The sequence below is a fragment of the Calonectris borealis genome, chromosome 2, assembly GCF_964195595.1.
Source record: "Calonectris borealis chromosome 2, bCalBor7.hap1.2, whole genome shotgun sequence".
In the NCBI taxonomy this organism is placed as follows: Eukaryota; Metazoa; Chordata; class Aves; order Procellariiformes; family Procellariidae; genus Calonectris; species Calonectris borealis.
In genome coordinates this window covers 91,565-114,920 of record NC_134313.1, presented here as the reverse complement: position 1 = coordinate 114,920, position 23,356 = coordinate 91,565, and the positions used below count along the sequence as shown (strand labels likewise).

At 43.2% G+C, this 23,356-nt stretch overlaps 1 protein-coding gene across 4 annotated transcripts in view; it reads right to left on the bottom strand.

Annotated features, from left to right (window-relative positions):
* The window catches only part of MAPK15 (mitogen-activated protein kinase 15), a 39,339-nt gene extending 16,155 nt beyond the window's left edge, over positions 1–23,184 (bottom strand). For 2 of the 4 annotated variants that reach the window (XM_075140956.1, XM_075140955.1), the window contains exons 1-12: positions 22,705–23,184; positions 19,731–19,829; positions 19,251–19,280; positions 16,003–16,093; positions 15,327–15,457; positions 15,006–15,169; positions 13,937–14,076; positions 11,360–11,417; positions 5,703–5,840; positions 5,351–5,456; positions 872–1,172; positions 257–408 (exon numbers count right to left, since the gene is read on the bottom strand). In XM_075140956.1, the coding sequence (XP_074997057.1) occupies positions 257–408; positions 872–1,172; positions 5,351–5,456; positions 5,703–5,840; positions 11,360–11,417; positions 13,937–14,076; positions 15,006–15,169; positions 15,327–15,457; positions 16,003–16,093; positions 19,251–19,280; positions 19,731–19,829; positions 22,705–22,773 (1,479 nt within the window). In that variant the 5' untranslated portion in view covers positions 22,774–23,184. The remainder of the gene's footprint in view (positions 1–256; positions 409–871; positions 1,173–5,350; positions 5,457–5,702; positions 5,841–11,359; positions 11,418–13,936; positions 14,077–15,005; positions 15,170–15,326; positions 15,458–16,002; positions 16,094–19,250; positions 19,281–19,730; positions 19,830–22,704) is intronic. The other 2 variants (XM_075140958.1, XM_075140957.1) reach the window with 2 other exon arrangements.
* Between the last annotated feature and the right edge of the window lie 172 nt (positions 23,185–23,356).

Below are 23,356 nucleotides of genomic sequence, written 5' to 3'. Positions count from 1 at the left end.
ATCAAACTAGGGTACTGGTACCATTTGACTGACACTACATACAAGCAACAAAACTGCAGTGTACATCTTCGTCATAAGTAATTTTAACTGATAAAAATTTATTAATTTAGTCACTCACAGAGCAATATGTCTTGCCTCTTTAAGGCGAGTATCTTTAAGTGTCTTTAAAAAGTTGCAAATTGAGACATTTTGTGTCTATATCATTTTGGTCCATGAAAAGTTAAGGTGGTTTTTTTTTGGTAGGACTGCTACTCACATTATAAAGGTTCTGTACACTTGCAGGAGGTAGCTGAGCATTTGTATTTGCCCATGTGATTTGTCTCCCCAGGTTCCTATTGTTGGAGATTCTGGCCTGTTGAGAAGGTGGTGCAGAACAGTTCCTGACCACAGCACCAGAATTTGCATTACCTGCAGAAGAAAAAACATGAGAGAAAGTAGGAAAATCATGAGGGGCCAGAACACACTGATTGAGGCAGGGACAGAACATAAAAACTGAGTCAGCGTTTGCCACCTCGCTTCATCTCAAACAGACATCTCAAAAATATTCAGAATAAAATTAGAATGTAGTAGCAAACAAAACCAGTTCAAAAGGGCATGGGAAAAGGTAACAGCAGTAAAGAAGCAAAGGGAAAACAGAAAGGAACATAGAGTCAAGACTGAGGCAGGGAAGAGCCCAAGAGAATGTCGTACACTCAAAACTCATTCAACGGTGTTTTGTTCTTATGTCATTTTCCTCCCACACTTTCACTCTCTCATTTTGCCATGTAAATTCCCCTCATTTCTTTTTCCCCACTCAATCTCTTTTCTTCTTTTTTCCCCATAATAATGCCTCATGGTGGATTACATCCCACTGTAGGAGGATAGTACCTACTTTGAACAGCAGTGTGTGTTATGGGATTGTATATCACATTGATCTTTGATCTTTGACATAAAGTTCCTGCTAAATCTTCACTCCGGCTGGATACTTCTGTCTGGATGCTAGCTGTAGTTCCAGCATGCACATGCAAAGTTTTTAGAAGAGGCGGTGTTGGTTCTCTCTGGCCTTTCCTGGTAGGTAAAGTCACAGAACTGGAATTTGGAAGAAGTGGCCGGGATTCAGACTGACTTAGTTGAACGTTTTCTCTCCCCACTTGCTCCTTTGGATGGCTATTCAATTTTTTTTCAAGGATCATCTACAGAAAGGAGAAGTTGGTTAGACTTAACACAGCTACACAGCAGAGCAGAGGAACAAAACATAAAAACAAAGTGAAAGACTTGCAAATAACTGCAATTTTTTTCACAGGATAGGTAACAAGTATAATTTAAAAATTAATTTAGGGTTGGAAAGAAGATAGAAATAATATTCTCAGTGGAAAGAAAGAATAGGCTGAAGCATTAAGAAAAAGAATTGGGTGAACAGGCAATTTCAATACATCCTGAGGGAGAACACCACGAAATAAAATGGGCATTAGCCTTGGAAAAGACAGAATCTATATGCCCAAAAGGTTAACACTATGTTGTTTCTTACCATCCCTTTCTAGAACTTTGCAAAGCTGATTTTTTTAACGGTCAAAGCAACATTCATTCTGGTTAGTTTTTTCTAGTTTAGTAATTTTTTCTCACCGACCTCTACATGCTATTACCTAGCAACAGAACCCTTGCCAAGGTTTTGGGTCTTGGTGCAGACAATCTGCTCTTAACTTCCTGCACCACCACACATAGTCGTCCCAAATTTGACACCCTATCAGTAAGATTATTCAAAACTATTCACTTGTTTCTTAGCCTTGTACCTAGATTATCTGTGACCAATTTATTGACATTTAGAATACCTTTTCTACCAGTGCTCAGTATTCACTTTACTAATTCATCTGCTCATGACTCCTAACATTCTATCACAGTAGAGTTTATTAGTTTCCTTCTATTGAAGACCTTAAAAGAAATTTTAAGCAGGTTCAACTTTTAAAATTCGATTTTATTTTTTCTTTCTTCAATTTTAATTGCTGTTAATAGAAGCAATAACTATTTTCCTCTCTCTCTGGGAAGGTGGACACCCTTATCAGTCTTCCTCAGTCTTGGATTTTCTGATCACTAAGCTTCCTTTTCAGTCTTCTCTTCCCACTATCATTCTTTCCAATGCCTGTTTTACTACATTTACATTCCAACTCCTGCTCTTCTCACCATCTTCAAGTTCCTTTGCCTCATAACATGGCATTTACGTAATTTTTTTCACTGTAAAAAGGGAAAAAAAAAACACCAAACTAAGCCAAAACCAATTTCTCCTCCTGAAGGCTTGACTTACTTCCACTTTTCCTGCTCCTCTTATTTCATTGTTAGAGCATTCACTCTGGCTATCCTCCCCCTACTGCCTCAACACCACCATCCAGATCAGTTAAGTGTCTCTCATAATTAGTTCTGTTTTGTGTTTATCTTTGTTCTTCTTTCACTTCTTCAGACTTTACTCAAATTTTCATAAAATCATAGAATGGTTTGGGTTGGAAGGGACCTTCAGAGATCATCTAGTCCAACCCACCTGCCTTGGGCAAGGGCATTTTTCACTAGATGAGGTTGCTCAAAGCCCCGTCCACCCTGACCTTGAACACTTCCAAGGATGGGGCACCTACAACTTCTCTGGGCAACCTGGTCCAGTGCATCACCACCCTCATTGTAAAAAATTCTTCCTTGTGTCCAATCTAAACCTACCCTCTTTCAGTTTAAAACCATTGCCCTTTGTTCTGTCACTACAGGCCTTGGTAAAAAGTCTCTCTCTGTCCTTCTTGTAAGCTCCCTTTAAGTACTGAAAGGCTGCAATAAGGTCTACCCAGAGCCTTCTCTGCTCCAGGCTAAACAACCCCAACTCCCTCAGCCTTTCTTTAGAAGAGCGGTGTTCCAGCCCTTGGAACATTTTCTTGGCCCTCCTCTGGACCTGCCCTAACAGGTCCATGTCTTTCTTGCACTGGGGACCCCACAGCTGGACACAGTACTCCAGGGGAGGTCTCACGAGAGCTGAGTAGAGGGGGAGAATCACCTCCCTCGAAATGCTGGCCATGCTTCTTTTGATGGCTTTCTGGGCTGCAAGCGCACATTGCCGGCTCATGTCCAATTTTTCATACACCAGTACCCCCAAGTCCTTCTCGGCAGGGCTGCTCTCAATCCCTTCATCCTCCAGCCTGTATTGAGGTTGGAGGTTGCTCTGACCCAGGTGCAGGACCTTGTACTTGGCCTTGTTGAACCTCATGAGGTTCACACGGGCCCACTCCTCGAGCTTGTCCAGGTCCCTCTGGATGGCATCCCGTCCCTCAGGTGTGTCAACTGCACCACTCAGCTTGGTGTCATCTGCAAATCTGCTGAGGGTGCGCTCGATTCTACTGTCTACAAGAAAAGTGTAGCTTTTTATTTTCCTTTTGATCTTATTGCATATATCAAATGGCATCAAAAGTACTATCTTTCCTTTTCCCTGTACAACTAAAGATTTTGCATCAGCTTTTTTTAATTTATTTGCTTGATTATTGCACCATTTCCTGATTTTTCAAGTACTACTATTTCCCGACGTTAATGCATTCAAAATATGGCTCCTAAAACATCACTGTCCTTTATTATTAGCACATCAGCTACACTGATCCTTCACTCGCTCTTCTTCCTCTGTTAATTAATTATTCTGAAATCTGATAGTTCTGTGTATGTGGTGCAGCATGCAACGGCGCTCGACGGGCGCTCGACTGCGCCCCAGCACAAAACCTCAGTCTGTTCGGTTATGTGATAACGGCTTGCCTGCACACCCACAGTGGAGCTCAGAAAGATAACGGCAGGATGGGGAGCCCAAATAATACTCTGCCAAGCTACGCCCTGGCCCATTCACAGCAGCCATCGGCCCAACAAAAGCCCATCTGCACAGGCTGAGAGGAGCACAGGGATGCACTATGGCAGGTGGGAACCCAAATCAAGGGCTTCTCAACACCTTGTCTGGGCCCCTGCCAGGGCTGTCCCAGCAAAGCCATCAGCACCATTGTCCAGGCATGAAACTCATCACAATGAGTCATCAGTATTCCTCTGGATCATCTTGTGGACTAAGGGTGGCAGGGGATGGCGGGGGTGGGAGGGTGGAGGGCTTGGACACATTATGGGATGCAGGGGAAAGCCATTTGGGATCACACAGGACTTACTATGGGATGTTTAGGGTAGGAACCAAAAGCAGGAAAAGAGAGGGGTTTAGGTGATTTGGGGAGGAACAAGTGTGGGAAATAGGGGATGAGAAGTATAAAAACAGCCAGTCGCGTGTAAATAGCTGGCTGGTCAATGAGCTTGTCTGGCCATGCCCTGCACCTGATCAATGTAGTTTGCTCTATCTTCTTACTAACTTCCTTTCTCTTTCCTGGAAGAGAGGCTGTCTGTTCTGTCTGCATGTGTGTGCATGCAGGTGTGAGTGCCAGCCACCGGAGTCAGACCACAGGTCAGAGGGCCAGTGTGCCCATGGCGCCAGCAATTGCAGAGCGCAGGTGTGCGAGTGATTGCTAGCAAAGATCAAGTCAGACTAGCTGGTGAATAGATCAAGTGGCCTGGGAGCAGGGGAGTGAGTTGGTCTCTAAGGGCCAGCTCTGGGTGTGAGAGCACCTGTGTATCTCTAGAGGCGAGAACACTGGGGGCGGGGGGGACGTCGGCTACGGGACCTGGAAAATCCTGGCCAGCTGTTTGTCTGCAAGGTCTGTGCCAGCAACCGGAGTAGGGCTGCAGCCCTGGGGGGTTGTATATCCAAGTGCCAGCAGCTGAGGAGACTGGGATCCAGGGGCCAGTTACTGAGCAGACTGAGTGTCTGAGACCAGCTGCTGCTGGGATCCACCTTGTACATATGTATATATATTCTCCACTCGTGGACTTGCTCAGCCAGGGGAGGGAGCAGGATGAGGCTGTTGGTGCTGTCTATGTTTGTGTGAGTGCTCCGAGTGCCTGTTTGGGATCCCTGTGGCCAGCCATGTATATATGTATATACGTAGTGTGTATGTGTTTTCTGTGTGCGTGTGCCTACTGAGAATACATCTTCAGCCTTGCTACTGGCTGACCTGGGGACATGGAGTGGCAGCAGCCTCGCCTCTCTTGGACTATTGGATCCAGCATAATATATTTTCCTCTAACACAGTCTTTCTCAGACATCATGCTTTACAGACTTTTCCCAGTGGGAATCTAGATTTAAAGACCTCTCAAAAATTATGACAGTGTGAAACTGACTGATAAGAAACACCAAGAGGTAACTGTAAGCATGTATGGAAAGCCTAGGGGAATGCAAATAGAAGAAAATGGCAGAATTCATTAAGTGTGTGCAAGAACGGCAGGTTACCTGGAGGATTAGCATTTTGGAAAATAGGATAAGAGAAAGTACCTCGTATAATTTATTTCGATATTCTGCCACAGATAGTTGGATATCATCACCTAAAGGAAGAATCACATCATAATCCAGAGAGGGCTCCCTGGCAGGACAGTGAAACCTAAGAAGATGATAACACATAATGTAATTCACTAAGACTAAAAACAGCACCACAGGTTAACATAATATTAAAAAGGATTGTTAAATCATCTAGTGTGATCTCTAGTGTAAATAGAGTTAGAGAAAATTAAGAATTATCTTTGTCTTTTTTTTTCCTATCATGCATATGAAGAAAATTTGTGCCACGAGCAGGTCTATAACGTCTCAGAGGACATCAGGGGAAACTGCACATTGGTATTACTCTCACCTTTTCACATAAGGATGCTGCAGAGCCTCCTCTGCTGTGAGTCGTTTATCAGGATTAAATACTAAAAGTTTCTTCAGAAGATCCAAGGCAGGCAATGGAGTAGAGGGTGGTAAAATCTCCTCAAATGTTACTCGCTGCCTAGAAGTCAGAAAACAATGATATAAGCTCCCAGTGTCTCATTCACAGTGAAGGCATGAATTATAGTTCTGGAAATCACATCAAGGTGACACCTGATTCCAGAGTTTGCTCACAAATAGGGTGTCATAATCCTGGCACACTCTGACGTATAGGCCTGTGAGTACGGTAAAGTCTTTTATCCCTTTGATTAGGTTTGAATGCCTCCCTCCTAGTGCTAGGAACCTACATGAAGTGCCTAACTTGCAAGTCTAGTCTTTGTCTTGTTTCAGTGGAAAGAGTGAGAGATATCGGACAGTACCAGACACAGGGGAATAACGAGTCCTCTGGACAGAGTCCTTCTTTTGTTCTTTTGACAATGCAGGAAGCCCGAACTCCTAACTTGGATGTTTCAGTTGAACTGTTAAAGATCCCATGAATCCAGCCCTTAGACCACAGAAATATATTTCTGTATAATTTGCTTTGAGAAGATGAAGTTTAAAAATCTGATTTTGCATTTTGAAATCCTAAAGACAATTATTAACACAATGAACGTGAGAATATCTAATACATTTGAAAAATCAGTTTTAGAACATGATTTTTACTCATATTTTAAAAAATTTTGTTACTCCATGACAACATTCTTTTAGTTTAGAAAAATGATCCATGACTGAACATAGCATTTGGACTGAGTGGCTCAGAAAAAATCTTTTCAGTTTTGAAGACTAAGATTTCACTTGCTCTTTTACCTAGCTGGAGCCATCTATCAGAACTTAGCCACATGACTTTCACATTTTTTGGGTAAAAAGAAAGAAAAAGAGAAGATAACATCCAAAGAGTAGGGCTGTCAAATAAAAGTGCATTTCGGCCAGGAATGAATGGAGAGTTCCAATTGCTGTCTTTCACTACTCAGAGAAGGGTTATAGAAACGGGAGCGCTATGCTCAGAGGTGCTGTGGTGGGTTGACCCCGGCTAGCGGCTGAGCCCCCACTCGCTTGCTCACTCCCCAGACCCCCCCGGCGCTGATCTTTGACATGCAGCAACCCTTCAACAGAAGGGTTTGCTAAGAGTCTGGGCAAGCTAGGCAGCTGTTCAATCCTCTCTGTATCCATGGCAGCTACACCAAAAGCCCACTGGTACCCTTTTTGGCCCCTGAAGTAGCCTGTCCTGATGTAGTCCATGCCAAGGATACACAGAGCCTCCAAGTCAGTCACAACACTTTGCCACTTATTGCTTGTTAGAGTCACTTCAGCCTCCAACACAAATAACTGTTGGGATTATCCTGTTGCTCCAGAAATCCAGGTGGGTTCTGTCCCATTGGCATTAGGGTCACTGAGCACTGGTGTCCAGCAGAGCCTTATACTCCTGTGCGTCCAATGTGCCAGACTATTGAATCCATACAGTCCAACAAACCCAGTTATGCCTTTCCTCCGCCTGGCTGGAGGCATGGCCCCTCTATTCCTGGTCAGCGCATTCATTACCCGACTCCTGTAATTACAAACCAGGATCAGAAGTAGGATCAGTCCTTCCACTGTGTCTGGGGAATTGCTCAACAGCAACTGGAGTAGTCATCTTCCTGAATGGACCCTTTTTGACTGCTGTTTTGCCTTGCAATTCACATATACAAGTTTCTAGGCTTGAGATACACGCACCCTCCCACGTCCTTCCCATGGTCATGCAGACAGAACCACAGGGTGGCATGCACGGTTCCCTCTCCTTTGAGCAGAGAAAGGCTAACTCCATGTGACACTCTTGATAGCTAAGACACCGACCTGTATGGGTGAGGAGGAAAACATACTCTCTTTGAATTTGCTGGAAATTTTGGGACAGTTTTTCCTACAGCTGAGACACAGGACCATGGGGTTTGGGAGGTAGAGAGATTCTCTTTGCATTGCCAGAGCTGGCCAGCCAGTCTGTCCATAGCTGGTGCCTCAATTATTGTCAGGGTGCTGACATACAGTGTTGATGTGCTCTGTACAAACTTTTGACCACGTGCACTAGACTTCATGTGGATCTATGGACCTTGGTTATTGCCCAGGTTGCTGTAGATCACTTCCACCACCAATTCCCTAATGCTTGATATCTCCCTCAGTGGTGGTCCACTTGCCTCAGTAGTTTACAAGATCTTCCTTGAGGGGGTACCTTGCCTTCACGCTTGACAGAAGTTACCTCCGGAAGCTGCAGATTATTGCCCCTCTTCCGATCCCTTCATCGGTTTCCTGGTCCTTACCGAGAGATCCCAGTTGCTGGCTTTCTTACTCTCTAATTCCTGACTCAGCCCAAGTATCCTAGCATCAGAGCAACCAGGTGATAATTTGCTCACCTAGACGACAGCTGTAATTTTTCCGCATATCTTGCGGCTCATTCAGGGATAGGACTGGGTGGTTTCTGCACTCATTCATGACTTCTGTCTCTTTCCCCTCTTGTTCTTGTGGCTGCTCCACTGCAGAACAGGCTGCCTTTTCTGATTCTTCCTCCTGCTTCCTCTTAGAATCTTCTTCCTCCCTTACTAACCAAGTTGAGTTCCTCTTCCATTGTTTAGGAGCAACTGTTTTTGTCGAGGGTTGGGTCTCTGACTTAGCCACAGTGTCCATTTTTATGCCCTCAGATCCAGAGACCCTTTCACCCCGCTGAGGTTGGTGTAGGCCAGGTCCCAGCACAGTGTGAGAAGTTGGCATAGACAAGGCATCCGTTCTTCAAGTGTTTTGTCACTTCAACAGGATGCCATGCTTGTTCAGGTGTGAAGTCTCACACCATTGAACGTGAAAATTGCTCTACGTACCTGCCCAAATTCTCCTAAGCAACTTGTGACCTATGACCTGTTTACCTCAGGACACATCCCTGTGTGGCATTCACAAATAGTTGGTTATCCTTAGGAAAAGCCAGAATCAGATTCTTGACATATACCGATACGAGCATTCTAGTTACCCAAGGATGTTCAAGAAACTGAAGAGCTGTTGTAATAAGGCAGAAAAAAAAATCTGTTCCAGGAGAGAGGAAGGGGGAGATGCCATTCTTCATTTCCTCTGCAAATTGGCTCTTGGATGAGAAGAGGAAAATTTCTTAATTGTCTCCACAAGATGGTTCCCAAAGTACTGGGACAGAACCAATGCAGCGCCTAAATACCAGATTAGGCTCAAGGCCAGTGCTTTTATCATAACTCTCCCAGGCAAAACACAAAAAAGTGCTAAACAGCACAGCAACTGCAAAAGCTGAAAGCACCCACCAACAAGTCCTCAAATTTGATATACAGCAAGAGGGGGAGCATGCTGTGCACCAGGTAAAGGAACAAATAAACCACTGTAGAGAACAAATATATCAATATTATGACCAACAACAGCTAAACAGGTGTAACTACTATATATTCCTGTCTAGTACACTCCAATCAAATCTATTGTGATGTCAAACCACTCTGGCTTCAAAACGGACTCTGTCTGGTTGACAGCAGCTGACAGCTAAGACCCCATCCAGTCACTCACTCTCTCCCCCTCAGCAGGATGGGGGAGAGAATTGGAAGGGCAAAAGCAAGAAAACTTCATGGGTCGAGATAAAGACAGTTCAATAAGTGGAGGGGGGGGGGGGGGAAGGGAAAAATGGAAAAAACCCCAACAAGTTGTGCAAAAGCAATCACTTACCACCAGCAGACCGATACTCAGCCAGTGTCCGAGCAACAGCTACTTTGGAGAAATTCCTCCCCACCCATTCTATTGCTGAGCATGACACTATATTGTATGGAATATCTCTTTGGTCAGAAGGGTCAGCTGTCCCAGCTGTGTCCCCTCCCAGTCTCTTGCCAACCCTTAGCCTACTCGTTGTGGGGGCAGAGTGAGAAACAGATGGCCTTGATGGCTGCTGTGCAAGCATTGTTAAGCAACAGCTGAAACACTGCTGTGTTGTCAACACTGTTTTGGTCATAAATATCAAACACAGCAGCATATGAGCTGCTATGAAGTAAATTAACTCCATTCCAACCAAACCCAGTACAGGTGCACAGCAAAAGAATGAGAAGCAGCATTCACAAATTGCATCAAGGGAAATTCCTGTGGGATACTCTGGCCGTCCACTTCCCCCTGACAAGGTCAAACACACATGCCATGCTGACAGCTGAATCAGCAGGGACGAAAGGGTCTCAGTTCCTCAACTACCTGGCTGTTGTGGTTTAACCCAGCAGGCAGCCAAACACCACACAGCCACTCGCTCACTCCCCTCCACAGAGTGGGATGGGGGAGAGAATCGAAGGAAAAAAAAAGTAAAATTTGTGGATTCAGATAAAGACAGTTTAATAGAACAGAAAAGGAGGAAAAAAAAAAAAAAGATAAAAGAATATACAAAATAAGTGATGCACAATGCAACTGCTAACCACTCGCCGACCGATGCCCAGCCAGTTCCTGAGCAGCGGTCACTGCTCCCCGGCCAACTCCAGCTTATAGACTGAGCATGACGTCATACGGTATGGAATACCCCGTTGGCCAGTTTGGGTCAGCTGTCCTGGCTGTGCCCCTTCCCAGCTTCTTGTGCACCTGGCAGAGCACGAGAGGCTGAAAAGTCCTTGACTAGCGTAAGCACTACTTAGCAACAACTAAAACATCAGTGTGTTATCAACACTATTTTCATACTAAATCAAAAACATGGCACTATACCAGCTATTAGGAAGAAAATTAACTCTATCCCAGCCGAAACCAGGACACTGGCATAGATTGATACAGGAATCCTGGCATCCCTGAATGAAAGGGAATAATGCTCCAGGATGCCAACTGAAGAAGTCAGCAAAAGTCAGCATGAAAACGCATATGCTGTTCATGTGAACAGCAAGGGACCTGCTAGAGCTTATGGTTTGAGCCACCCTAACCTAAACCCATAAAAACACATCAGTAAGCATTCAGAGAACTCATACCACACATAGCTGGGCTATGCGTATTGCAGACTCCCCGAGGAGAAGGGATGCCCGCTACTATCATGACAGATACGAGTGGTGAATACTTAGAGACTGGTGAGTAATTTGCTATGGCCATAAGATAGTGTAAGAGCATTAAGTTTACTAATGTTTACTAATTAGGTATGTAATAAATGGAGAATTATGTGGTAGTCTGTGTACATAACTAGACGATCCAAAAGAACCATGACTGATACAAGGAAAAAAAAAATTTTAAAAAATCACAGTGGGAGTCGTTAAGCAGCTGGAATGAGGCTGTCAGCCTGAATAGATTCAGGCTTTCCATGTGTGAACTAATGACATCAGACACCCAAATGACTCAGGATAGGAGAACATTCTAGTTTTGAGAATGTACACGTGACAATAGCTGGGAATGCAGGCCCAACCTCATTTTGTTTTATTATTCCCAGATTATGTCATTAGTCTTCTCATCTTTTTTTTTCCCCCCAGACTTTACATCCCTTCCCTAGAGGTAGGTGAATCCACAGAGAGCAGAAATCATTTCAACTGGTGAACATTTCAACTGGAAGGTGAAATTCAGGGGAACTTTTTGTCAACATCATACAGTAGGCTGTTGAATTCTGAGACACACTGAACATACAAAGCTTACCGGGAACTCATGCGGTTAATAACTGAGGCCCTGTAATCTGATTGCACAGCCAAAATATCTGCAATAATGAAAAGATACTGTTAATGCCAAGATTAGGATTACCAGAGCTACAGAATTTATGAAGGAAAGCAAATATTTGATATTAACATAGGAAATTATCCTAATAAAACTCGATGGGAGATCTTATGGAAAGGGGATGGAATATTTACTCACAAATTTTCTAAGCTGCTTTTCTCAATTCCTATTCATTCTATGATAGATTTCATAAACTTGCACTCTTATACCCACATACACAGAAGCACCAGCATATCTGAGACCAAATGATCTGGCAAGGATCACTTGCATGGGACACAGAGAACAAGGGATACCAGCTATTGATTTCCTCATCACATCTGCTGGGGTTCTTTTTGATTGGTGATGATGAACTGTTTTCTGAACATATCTGTCATACTCTCAGAGTCAACAGTTGCTATGGAATGTTTTTTTGCTTCAGAATCTTGCTTCTTTGGTCCCCGTAAATCCTAGGCAAAGTTGCTCATAGGTTGGTTTTCCTTGTTTGCAATAACGTTTGAACAAGTGTCTCTTTTCACTTGTTTGCCTAAATGAAAAAGAAATTGTGCCTGTGATATGCTGCAACCTTGCAGCCATTGTCCTGTGGTAAGGATACAGGGCCTTCTGCTAACGAGTCATTGGTGCTGTGGTCTTGTCTTAGAGTGCAGGCCTTCTGGTTATGACATTATCAACACACTCCTCAACTGTACTGCTGAGAATGGAATAGCATTTTTTGTTATTAGTGCTGGCTATTACTCTAACTCCTGTCTTGGTGTTTTCACACACACATTTCCATTCATATTTCATTCACAGCAACCAAATCTCCAATAAAAACTATAAATAACTTTAAGCTTGAATGGAATTCTCCAGAACTGTGATGTCCTTAAACGGAAGGTAGTTATTTTACTGAAAACTATTTGCTAGCTCAGTTAGAATATATCAACATGTTGTAAAAGTTTATAAAGTGTATGGGCTGTTAGACTGGAACTCATAGAAGAAATCCTAATAATAATAATCATCCCTTTTGGATTTAACATATATTTACTCCAGCTTTCACTTCTGTGTTTAGATTTCCAGACCGAAAAGTTCAATTTTCCTTTACTATGCAAGTCCCACTGAAGTACGATACTCTCTTTTAAACTGTTATCCTCTTATAAATCTCAAAAATGTTTTGAAGGTCTGGTTCTTGTTTCTCATCTAATCAAGTGGAGGAGGGAAAGGCTGTGGATGTGGTCTACCTGGACTTCAGTGAAGCCTTTGACACTGTCTCCCACAGCATTCTCCTAGAGAAGCTGGCGGCTCACGGCCTAGACAGGTCCACTCTTCGCTGGGTAAAAAACTGGCTGGACGGCCGAGCCCAGAGAGTTGTGGTGAACGGAGTTAAATCCAGTTGGCGGCCGGTCACGAGCGGTGTTCCCCAGGGCTCAGTACTGGGGCCGGTCCTGTTCAATCTCTTTATCAATGATCTGGACGAGGGGATCGAGCGCTCCCTCAGTCAGTTTGCAGATGACACCAAGCTGGGCGGGAGTGTTGATCTGCTGGAGGGCAGGAAGGCTCTGCAGAGGGACCTGGACAGGCTGGATCGATGGCCGAGGCCAATGTATAAGGTTCAACAAGGCGAAGTGCCGGGTCCTGCACTTGGGCCACAACAACCCCAGGCAACGCTACAGGCTTGGGGAAGAGTGGCTGGAAAGTGCCCGGAGGAAAAGGACCTGGGGGTGCTGGTTGACAGCGGCTGAACATGAGCCGGCAGTGTGCTCAGGTAGCCAAGAAGGCCAACGGCATCCTGGCCTGTATCAGAAGTAGTGTGGCCAGCAAGAGCAGGGAGGTGGTCGTGCCCCTGTACTCGGCACTGGTGAGGCCGCACCTCGAATCCTGTGTTCAGTTTTGGGCCCCTCACCACAAGAAGGACATGGAGGTGCTGGAGCGTGTCCAGAGGAGGGCAACGAAGCTGGTGAAGGGCCTGGAGCACAAGTCTGATGGGGAGCGGCTGAGGGAACTGGGGGTGTTCAGCCTGGAGAAGAGGAGGCTGAGGGGAGACCTCATCGCGCTCTACAACTACCTGAAAGGAGGTTGTAGCGAGGTGGGGGTTGGTCTCTTCTGCCAAGTAACAGCGATAGGACGAGAGGAAATGGCCTCAAGTTGCGCCAAGGGATTTTTAGATTGGACATTAGGAGAAATTTCTTTACTGAAAGAGTGGTCAGGCCTTGGAACAGGCTGCCCAGGGAAGTGGTGGAGTCACCATCCCTGGAAGTATTTAAAAGACGTGTAGATGAGGCGCTTAGGGACATGGTGTAGTGGGTATGGTGGTGTTGGGTTGACGGTTGGACTCGATGATCTTAGAGGTCTTTTCCAACCTTAATGATTCTAAGTACGGGCTTATTTTCCTCTAAGACTAACATTTCACAATTAAGTCTTTAATTTCCTTGGAAAGATGTCAGAACAACTCACAAGAGACACCCTCTTCCCTGATCCAGCTGGGCTACTTTCTTTCTCTAAATACCTTTCCCCATAGAAAAGTCCTACCTTCTGGGGATGGGGCAGGAATGACCCTCAAGATCTGCTCTATTTGATTCACTGTTGATGTTCCAGGAAAAAGAGGTTTCCCAAGTAGCAGCTCTCCCAGAATACAGCCAATGCTCCACATGTCTACACCTTTAGTATAACTACAAATAAGAATAGAACAGAGTTAGGACTAAATCAAGCAGATATTTTCTGTACCTGGTATTCATATCATCTATGTTAGCTTATTTTGCTAGAAAAACAAGCTTGATGACTCTTTGAATACGAATGCTCACAGGTTTTAACTATAAAGTGAATGAGATACGGGAATCATGAAACTGGCAAGCATAAAACAGAAAGGAGATTTATCCTACTAAAAGTCTATTCTAGGAAACCATAAAAGGAAATATATTGAAGGTAAATGCCGGGACAAGGTAATATATACTTTTCATATGACCAACAGTGAAGATACAAGTTGCTGTTTGGAAACAACTGACTTTTCAGGGCATAATATATCTAGAAATAGTTACAATTACTTAAGCAAAGTAAATGCCAAACAATGGGTAAATGACAGTTTGCAAAACATCCACATTTCAAATTTGGGATACTAACCCAATCTATATTTATTTTCTACTCTGATCAATACGATTTTGCATATTTAAGTCAAAAAAAGGACTAAGCCTGACTAACAGGCAGGTGATTTAACATTTGATTACAGAATATTTTCTGAAGATCTATCAAAAAACTCTCTTTCAATTTGGAAAAGAGGACTAAGGTACTCAACCAAATTTTGTAAAGATGCAGATTTGAAGGGAGAAAGAATAAGTCTAGTGGGAAAAAGAATGACAAACAGATGAGCCGATAATGTATGTAAATGGTCAATCTAAGAAGCCAGGAAGGAAATGTACATGTAATGAGAGATTTTTATGTGGCAGAACTGAAGTTTAAATGCATATTGAGAAAATGGACTGCTGACATGACATTGCATCTGGTGACATCTAAACCGAAAAGATTTAAGACTTTTAGACAATCAATTTTCCCAGTGGTGAAGAAATTACAGAATCCCATCCCTTCGCTCATATTAAGCGGTTACCTCTGAGAGGAAAGTAAGATCTCGGGGGCTCGGTACCAGCGTGTTGCCACATACTCTGTTAGAGCAGGGTTGCCTTGGTCCTCATTCATCTGACATAAAGAACGGGCCAGCCCAAAATCACAAAGTTTAACAAAGCAGTCTGCATCCAGCAAGATATTTGAAGGCTGAATTGAACAAAGGAAAATTAATTAGCTTTCTCCTCTCTGAATGGCAGAAGATTATTATCAAGGTTCTTTTACTAGTCTCATTCTTTGCATGCTTTTCCATTTAGTGTTTAATAGAAAACTTGAGCGAAGGATAAAGACTATGACTGAAAGATACCTTCTGATCTCTGTGAATAACATTTCCTGAGTGGATGAATTTAGTTGCCTTCAGGAGTTGGTAGAGAATGTAACACTTGTGGATATCTTTCAGCAAATTCCCCTTCTTAATCACTGCATGTAAATCTGTCTCTGTAATATATTACATCAATAATATATTTACATCAGTAAAGGATTACCAAGTTGTCAATGTAAGTTCCTCAAAGCAAGGCCAGAATAGACCATTGTCCAAACTGTAATCTTTCAAGTGCATCCTCAACAGAAGTTAACACTGTAATTACTAATAGTACTGCAATCTCTCTGTATTATCAGTTTGACTTGCAGCTCATGCTACAGTAACTGTTCTATTATTGCATACTTTTGTTATGATAAAATTGCACAGTCTCTTCCATATGCAACTCTTCAGTCTCTACAAGGCTTCTAATTGGTTGCTCTGCCATCTTTTCTTCATCTCAACCAGCCAGTTCTCATATAATTATTACTCCCTTTAAAGTTGCACTGTTATTCCCATCTAATCACAACTGATATATATAAAAAAACCCTGTGCTGCTCCCAGTTATATGTCTACTTACATGAATATTCATGTAAACCATCAACACACTACTATCAAAGTAGGGAATAAAGATAACTTGTAAGAGAGGCTGTATTTAAATGACTGATGCAATGCTAAGTCTCACCCATGGACTCAAAGATGAGGTAGATGTCCTTGTCGTTCTGAGCTCGGATAACATCGAGCAGCTTGATGATATTTGGATGTTCTCCAAATTCCTGCAAAAGGAAGAGACCCAACTGTCAAAATCAAGTGTCTTGCTTGTGAATCATCAAAAGGGACAATAACTTACTTCATTTTGTCTAGAAAACACATTAACGTGCTGTTTCCTTCATTATGTTTCTACTGAAATTAATAAAAAAGAAAAAAGGATTTAAGCTTGCTCCACAGTATGAAACTAGCCAGTTAATCTAAAAAAACCAAAATCTCTGTTGTCTGAGACATTACTTCTAAAAATCCCTCTATATCATTTGTGAATAAAATCCAGTCAACTTTATGCACCTCATATTGCCTACTGAAGGCAAAGAATTATTGTGGCAGTGAAAATAGAACAAAGTTGCCATCAACATTCGTAATTAAAAAACCCAACCAACCAGTAAGTGTCTATTTGAGGAGGGTAGGCTGAAACTCTACAGGCTGCATTGATTGAACTGACTGTAATGGGAGATCAGACAGTCAGCACACAAAGAGATACCTAAATACAGATATCTTAAATGGAGGTGAAATCTATCCTCACCTCTGCAGACTGACAATACTGTCAAGATTATTTACTTTATCTTCAGTCTTAACAACTTTTATTTCCTATAGCTAATATTTCTGCGCAGCTAGAGACACTGAACACTTCACAATATGCCAACATTTTCATGAACTACCCTGAGTATAAAATTATAAATAGCTGCACCATAAAACCTGTGTTTGTGTCTAAAATACATAAATGATTTTTTTGTTATTTGAACCAGTAATATAGACTCTTTATCTATTTCCATCACAAATTCAGTTATAAATAGTATCAAAATTCATAATATTAAGCTATCTCCAGCAGTCTTACAACAGCATCATCTTCCTAGACTCTGAGGCCAAGACAAAAATTGGTTATAATGTACATCTAGAAAAATCCACAAACCAACACACTCACCTGCAGCAACCCATGAAAATACACTTACAAAGCAGTAATATACAGCCAGGCCATCAAATACCCTTGCATTTATTCTGAGGACAATCTTCAGAATACCCATCCAAATAATCTAAAAAAAGTTTTTACCCAAAAGGGATATTTTTCTAGAGATGCAGATCAGTCTTGACAGCGTTACTTGAGTACTGTTTAAGAACTTACTTTACACTGAAGGAAAACCCCATTGTCTCACACTGTCTTGCCCTGGAACTGGTAACGGAAAGTTATGAAAAGTTTCAATCTATACTAAAAAAACATCCTACCTTGAAAAAAATCTTAGCAGAGCCAGTCCTACTTATCTTTGCTTAAAGAACAACGCTCTCACTAAAGTAATTACCAAAAATGACATTCTAAAATGTGGCCCAAAATGCACCAAATAGATCTACAACTATACAGAACAATAAACATAGAACCTGCAAGCAGCATAATGACTAGCACACTACATATCACCCAGAAAAGAATCATCAAAATGCCCAGATTTTACATCAACACTTCTCAATTACAATAAACTTCATCCAGTCCATCACATGCCCTTATGATAATGTCGTGGTTTAACCTGGCAGGCAGCCAAACCCCACGCAGCCGCTCGCTCACTCCCCCCCGCTGTGGAACAGGGAGAGAATCGGAAGGGTAAGAGTGAGAAAAACTCATGGGTTGAGATAAAGACAGTTTAATAGAACAGAAAAGGGAAAATAATGACAATAAATAATGATAGAATATACAAAACGAGTGATGCACAATGCAATTGCTCACCACCCGTGCTGACCAATAACCAAGTAGTGATCACTACTTCCTGGATCACACCTACCATTCATACACTGAGCATGACGTCACATGGTATGGAATACCCCATTGGCCAGCTGGGCCAGCTGTCCTGGCTATGCTCCCTCCTCCCAGACTCTGCTTGGTAGGGCATGGAAGCTGTCCTTGACAGGGTACTTAGCAACAACTGAAAACATCAGTGTGTTATCAACATTCTTCTCATACTAAATCCAAAACACAGCACTAGGAAGAAATTTAACTCTATCCCAGCCAAAACCAGGACAGATAAACACACAGATTAAACTAAGCAATCATTATGCACAGGAAGGAATTTGCACAGACAAGCAAATTAAGAGAAACATCCAGTTACCAATGAAAGAGTATTTCTTATGTCTTTCCCTTTCTGATCTCTCAGTCCCGAACCTCAAGAAAGAGCTATAAAATACCTTCAAAAATAGGAGGGGGAAATGAAAATTCTTAAGTCTATTGAGCACTAAAAGTCATGAAAGTAAGGGCTTAATGGCACATTAACCTCTCTCCCCCAAAATGACTCGTTCTTTCCTTCAGGCTAGAAATCTCCTGATTTCTTCTCCCAATTCCTCCCCCATCCACCTAGAAGTGCTATACTTTCAGAGATGATCTAACTTACAGGTAATTAACTTCTAAGGAATTGTTCTCATATGTTTTAGCACTTAAGTTTGTGGCTTCTATTTCAGGCTTAAAGAAGGATTAAAAAGTAAAAAAACTCATCTCTTTCCTACTTAAACTTGACAGTCTTAGGAAATACCTCTTCCTATGAGCCCTGCCTTGCCTGTGTCCTTAGAAAATCATAGTTATAACACCATTATCAGTATTCAAAAACATTGATGTTTCTACATGGTAAGTCTGTGGAGGAATGGACAGATAATTTTAATAACATTGCCACTGATAAGGTAATTAGGCATAGCGTGTGGTCAATTATATCAAAACAAGAGCAGCTTTAAATAATTCCATACAGAACTTCCCTTTTAGTTTTGCTTTGATTATTTCAAGTGGTCAAGTTGCTTCCCACATGACGGAGGGAAAAAATTTTGGCATGTAAATCTCTTCGACACCCCAGCCTCACCTCTGAATCATGGCATTTAAAATTTAAGAAAAACTTTCTGTCCACAAAGAAGTAAGAAGTGACAGAAAGTGCAAGTCAATATGGTGATCCTAGAGTAGACATACTGCTAAGAATGATGAAAGAACAGGGCATGTCTCAAAGTTAAAATAAGACCAACTCTCCGTTTCATTCAGGTGTTTTTGCCTAGTCATGGAAAGACTGCCAAGATGGTGCAGAAAAGAAATGAATAGAGTTGTCAAGACTGATCATTGCATTTTGAAAAAGAATGGGAAGAAAATATGTGAACAACATCGGAGATAATTAAAAATCAGAGAGGAGGTGGAAAAATGGACATTACCTGCAGGAACATAATCTCTCGAAATGTTCTCTAGAAAGAAACAAAAAGAAGTTTATTATCACCTCAACAGAATGACAGAACAGAGCATGGACTTCCAATGAGAGGGTTAAATCCATTCTAATCTCTAAAGCAGAGGAAAACTTTATACGGTAGACAGGCTAGGAAAAACCCAGTTGCTCACTAGAGAGTCACAAGTGTGCTCTCTGTGCTTAGACACTACAGCATAACAACACAAGGGAGAATCAAATTGTGCATGCCTGTGAAGACACTTTTTCCTCAGGGACATCAAACAGTATTTTGTGGATGCCATGATATACAAAGCTTGACATTTATTGCTCCTTTTTATCCTAATATGGCTGTAGACTGTATTATTACATGCATAATTGTTAAATAACAACATCTTTCAGAAACATAAATCCTGAAAATATCTATGAACTCCCACCACCTCTTTCAGGACACATTAGAACAATGATTTCTCACCTGAGCATCTGTTCTGTTCCTGAAAGCATCGAAAATCTTTTTAACAGCAACTATTTCTCCTGTCCTGCGATCAATTGCTTTCCATACAATGCCATAAGCCTAGGGAGAAAAAAGGACAAATGAACAGTTTACTATGATATCTTAAGCACAGTTCAGACCTTCAATGTGGAAGTAGAATGTACTCAACAGAGGGATTGAAAGAAGAGGTAATCACCAGCTACCTAGGAGAAAGAGATATTAGGCCAACGAGCAATACTTGCTCGAGTCAAGGACTAAGAACATCTATGCTGAGTCTGACCAAAGGTCCACAAGGTCAAGCATCCTGGCCCCCAAAGCAGCCAATAGCAAATGTACACGCTCACGACGTTCAGTGAGGTCAAGTGCAAAGTCCTGCACCTGGGTCAGGGCAACCCCCGCTATCAATACAGGCTGGGGGATGGAGGGATGGAGAGCAGCCCTGCCGAGAAGGACTTGGCGGTGCTGGTGGATGAAAAATTGGACATGAGCCGACAATGTGCGCCTGCAGCCCAGAAAGCCAAGCGTATCCTGGGCTGCATCGAAGGAAGCATGGCCAGCATTTTGAGGGAGGTGATTCTGCCCCTCTACTCTGCTCTCATGAGACCTCCCCTGGAGTACTGTGTCCACCTGTGGGGTCCCCAGTGCAAGAAAGACATGGATCAGTTAGAGCAGGTCCAGAGAAGGGCCGTGAAAATGGTCCAAGGGCTGGAACACTTATCCTACGAAGAAAGGCTGAGGGAGTTGGGGTTATTCAGCCTGGAGAAGAGAAGGCTCCAGGTAGACCTTATTGGCCTTTCAATACTTAAAGGGGGCTTACAAGAAAGCTGGAGAGAGACTTTTTACCAAGGCCTGTAGTGACAGTATCATAGAATCATAGAATCATTTAGGTTGGAAAAGACCTTTAAGATCATCGAGTCCAACCATTAACCCAGCACTAAACCATGTCCCTAAGCACCACGTCTACACATCTTTTAAATACCTCCACGGATCGTGACTCAACCACTTCCCTGTGCAGTCTGTTCCAATGCTTGATAACCCTTTCAGTGAAGAAATTTTTCCTAATATCCAAACTAAACCTCCCCTGGTGCAACTTAGGCTGTTTCCTCTCATCCTATCACTTGCTACTTGGGAAAAAAGAAAAGAGACATCCCAATTGCCAACAGTGTAGTATTATAGCACTTATCCGAGATACTTATTCTCCAACTGTTTTTTCTCCCTGATGCACGGCAAAGGACCTGAACCCATACTCCAGGACCACACATATTCTTGGGAAGTCTGCCTCAATGTTGCTATCGGAGTATTTAAGCATGAAAATCACTCAATATCACATACTGCAGCTATTTTACTTTGTACGAGTATTTAAACATTAACTAGGCATTTCTGAGTGAGAAATGACCCCATTGTGCACATGTAAGGCATCTGCTAGAATGTGGAAAGTTCAGATTCAAATCTATGACCTAAAAATAAGAAAACTGGATCTGTACCACAAGGGAGACTGAGTAATCACCATTTGCAAGTATCACAGAGTCATCCAGAATAGGGAAAACTCATGTAGAAGCTCCCGTTCCCTTAGTAGACAACACAGCTTTTAATTAAAAGAAATAATAAAAATGAACTGTTTGAATTCCCTCACTGTACAGGCACAGCTTATCTCCCTTGCTGCTGCAGTTTTCTGCTGTATTTTTTGGGCAGTCATCACGTGTTTCAGGGACTCCAACAGTCGTTTAAGTGCTCAGGTAAGTACATCAGCTGTGTACACATACAACACATACAGAACTTCCCTTCTGCAGGCAAGAGGCAGAAAACACAGGTATTTAGGAGACTGGAACCACTTGAGTTCAGAGCTTGACTGTAGTTTTGATAAGGTCAGTGATGCCTAGATGATGGATCTGAAGCCACTGAAGTCCTTTAAAGACCTGAATGTATAGTTATGTTGTAGTTATGTTTGTGAAACTGTCTCCACACAGAACTCTCAAACAATTTGATATTTCAGATGAAAGAATAATGCCATTCTGTTCGAAGAACCTAGCATGTTAAAAGATGTAATATATTACATTCAGTCAAAGAGAGAAAGCTGATAACTAGTAACAAGATGGCAGCAAACCTCAAGTCAGAGACAAACTTAGAGTGAAATATAGCCATAAGAAAGATCAGTGTGAATTCAAAAGGTGAAAAACAAAACATTGTCTTAGAGGATAATGAAGAAAATGAGCCTCTCTCAAGCGCCCCCTTGTAATTGCACATGATACTTAACTACTAGTATCAACACAACTAGTATCAACTATAACAACTACTAGTATCAACACAACTGAACAACGGCAAAGAGCTGTCAGAATAGAAAAGCAGATAATCAGGAAGGGTTTAGAGACTGCCTGAGGAGAAAGATGCTAGAAATTAATGTTGGCTCACATATAGAAATACATAATTTTATGGGGAAAAAATTACTTGATGTGGCATAATACTCGAAGTAATGGGGTTACAATAGATGTGAAAGAATTTGGCAGGCACAAACAGAATATACTTTGAGACCCAGATTCATTTTACTATAAACCAGGCGTACATGCAAGATCGGTGCTTTGTGTGGCAGTTCTCCAGTAAATTGCAGGAAAAAAACCTCATGGGGAATTTAAAGATATTTTCAGTTTCACATGCTACGACACAACTCTCACCTTCCTCTGAAATTTAGCTGTGAAACAACTATAAGAAGTCACAGAAAGTTATCAGGCTACGATTTATTATTTTTTTTTCCTCTATTAGGCATAATAAATATTTCAAAGTCCAGGTTTTTTTCAACTATATAAACTCTCAGACCTCCAGCACTAGATGCGGCTCAGGTCAGCGGCCTGCGGACGGGACCGGGAGACCGCAAACAAAGGCGCCGCCGGGACGGCCCGCAGGGCAGCGCCGGACCCCGCCGCCCGGCTCCCCGCGCTCCCAGGCCCCCCAGGGCACTCACCCCCTTGCCCAGGCGCCTCTTGATCTCGTACTTCTGGGAGACGAACGCCTCCACCTCCGGCAGGCTCATGGCGGGCAGGCCGAGGCGCGGGCGGCGCGCCCGGCGGGCGGCCAAGCCCCCCCGCACGGCACGCCAGGCCGCAGGCGGCGCCCTCCCTGTTGATTTCTGCTGCTATGGAAACAGCCCCAGGAAGACGCACGTGCCAAGCGGCCCGCGGCCGCGCCGGCGCACAGCGTGACGCGGGGCGCGTGGCGGCCGCTGCGGCGCGGTGCCGCTTCCCTCCTTCCTCCTTTGCCCACCGGGCGCGCTGCTGCGCGGCCGGAGGTGCTGCCGTGGGCTCGGCCGTGCTTGCTGGCTGAGTGGGCGGCCGCTGCAGGAGCCCCGCGCCGCCGGACGAGTCCCCTCGGCCCGCGGCAGCGGTGCTGCTCTCCGCTTCCAGGGGCGTGGCGGGGAGTGGCGCAGGCAAAGCGTAAAACTTCTCTGGCGGAGCGCCTCCAGTGCTGTCGGACTTTAAAGCGCGCTAGTGTCAGCGGGGCGTGTCAGACATTGCTCTCGGCGCCTGGGGTCGCTTGAATGCACTGCAAAAAAAATGTCCCACTTTTTTTTTAATCTAGCAACCGTTATTGCAGATGCCTATAATGCAAATCCTTCC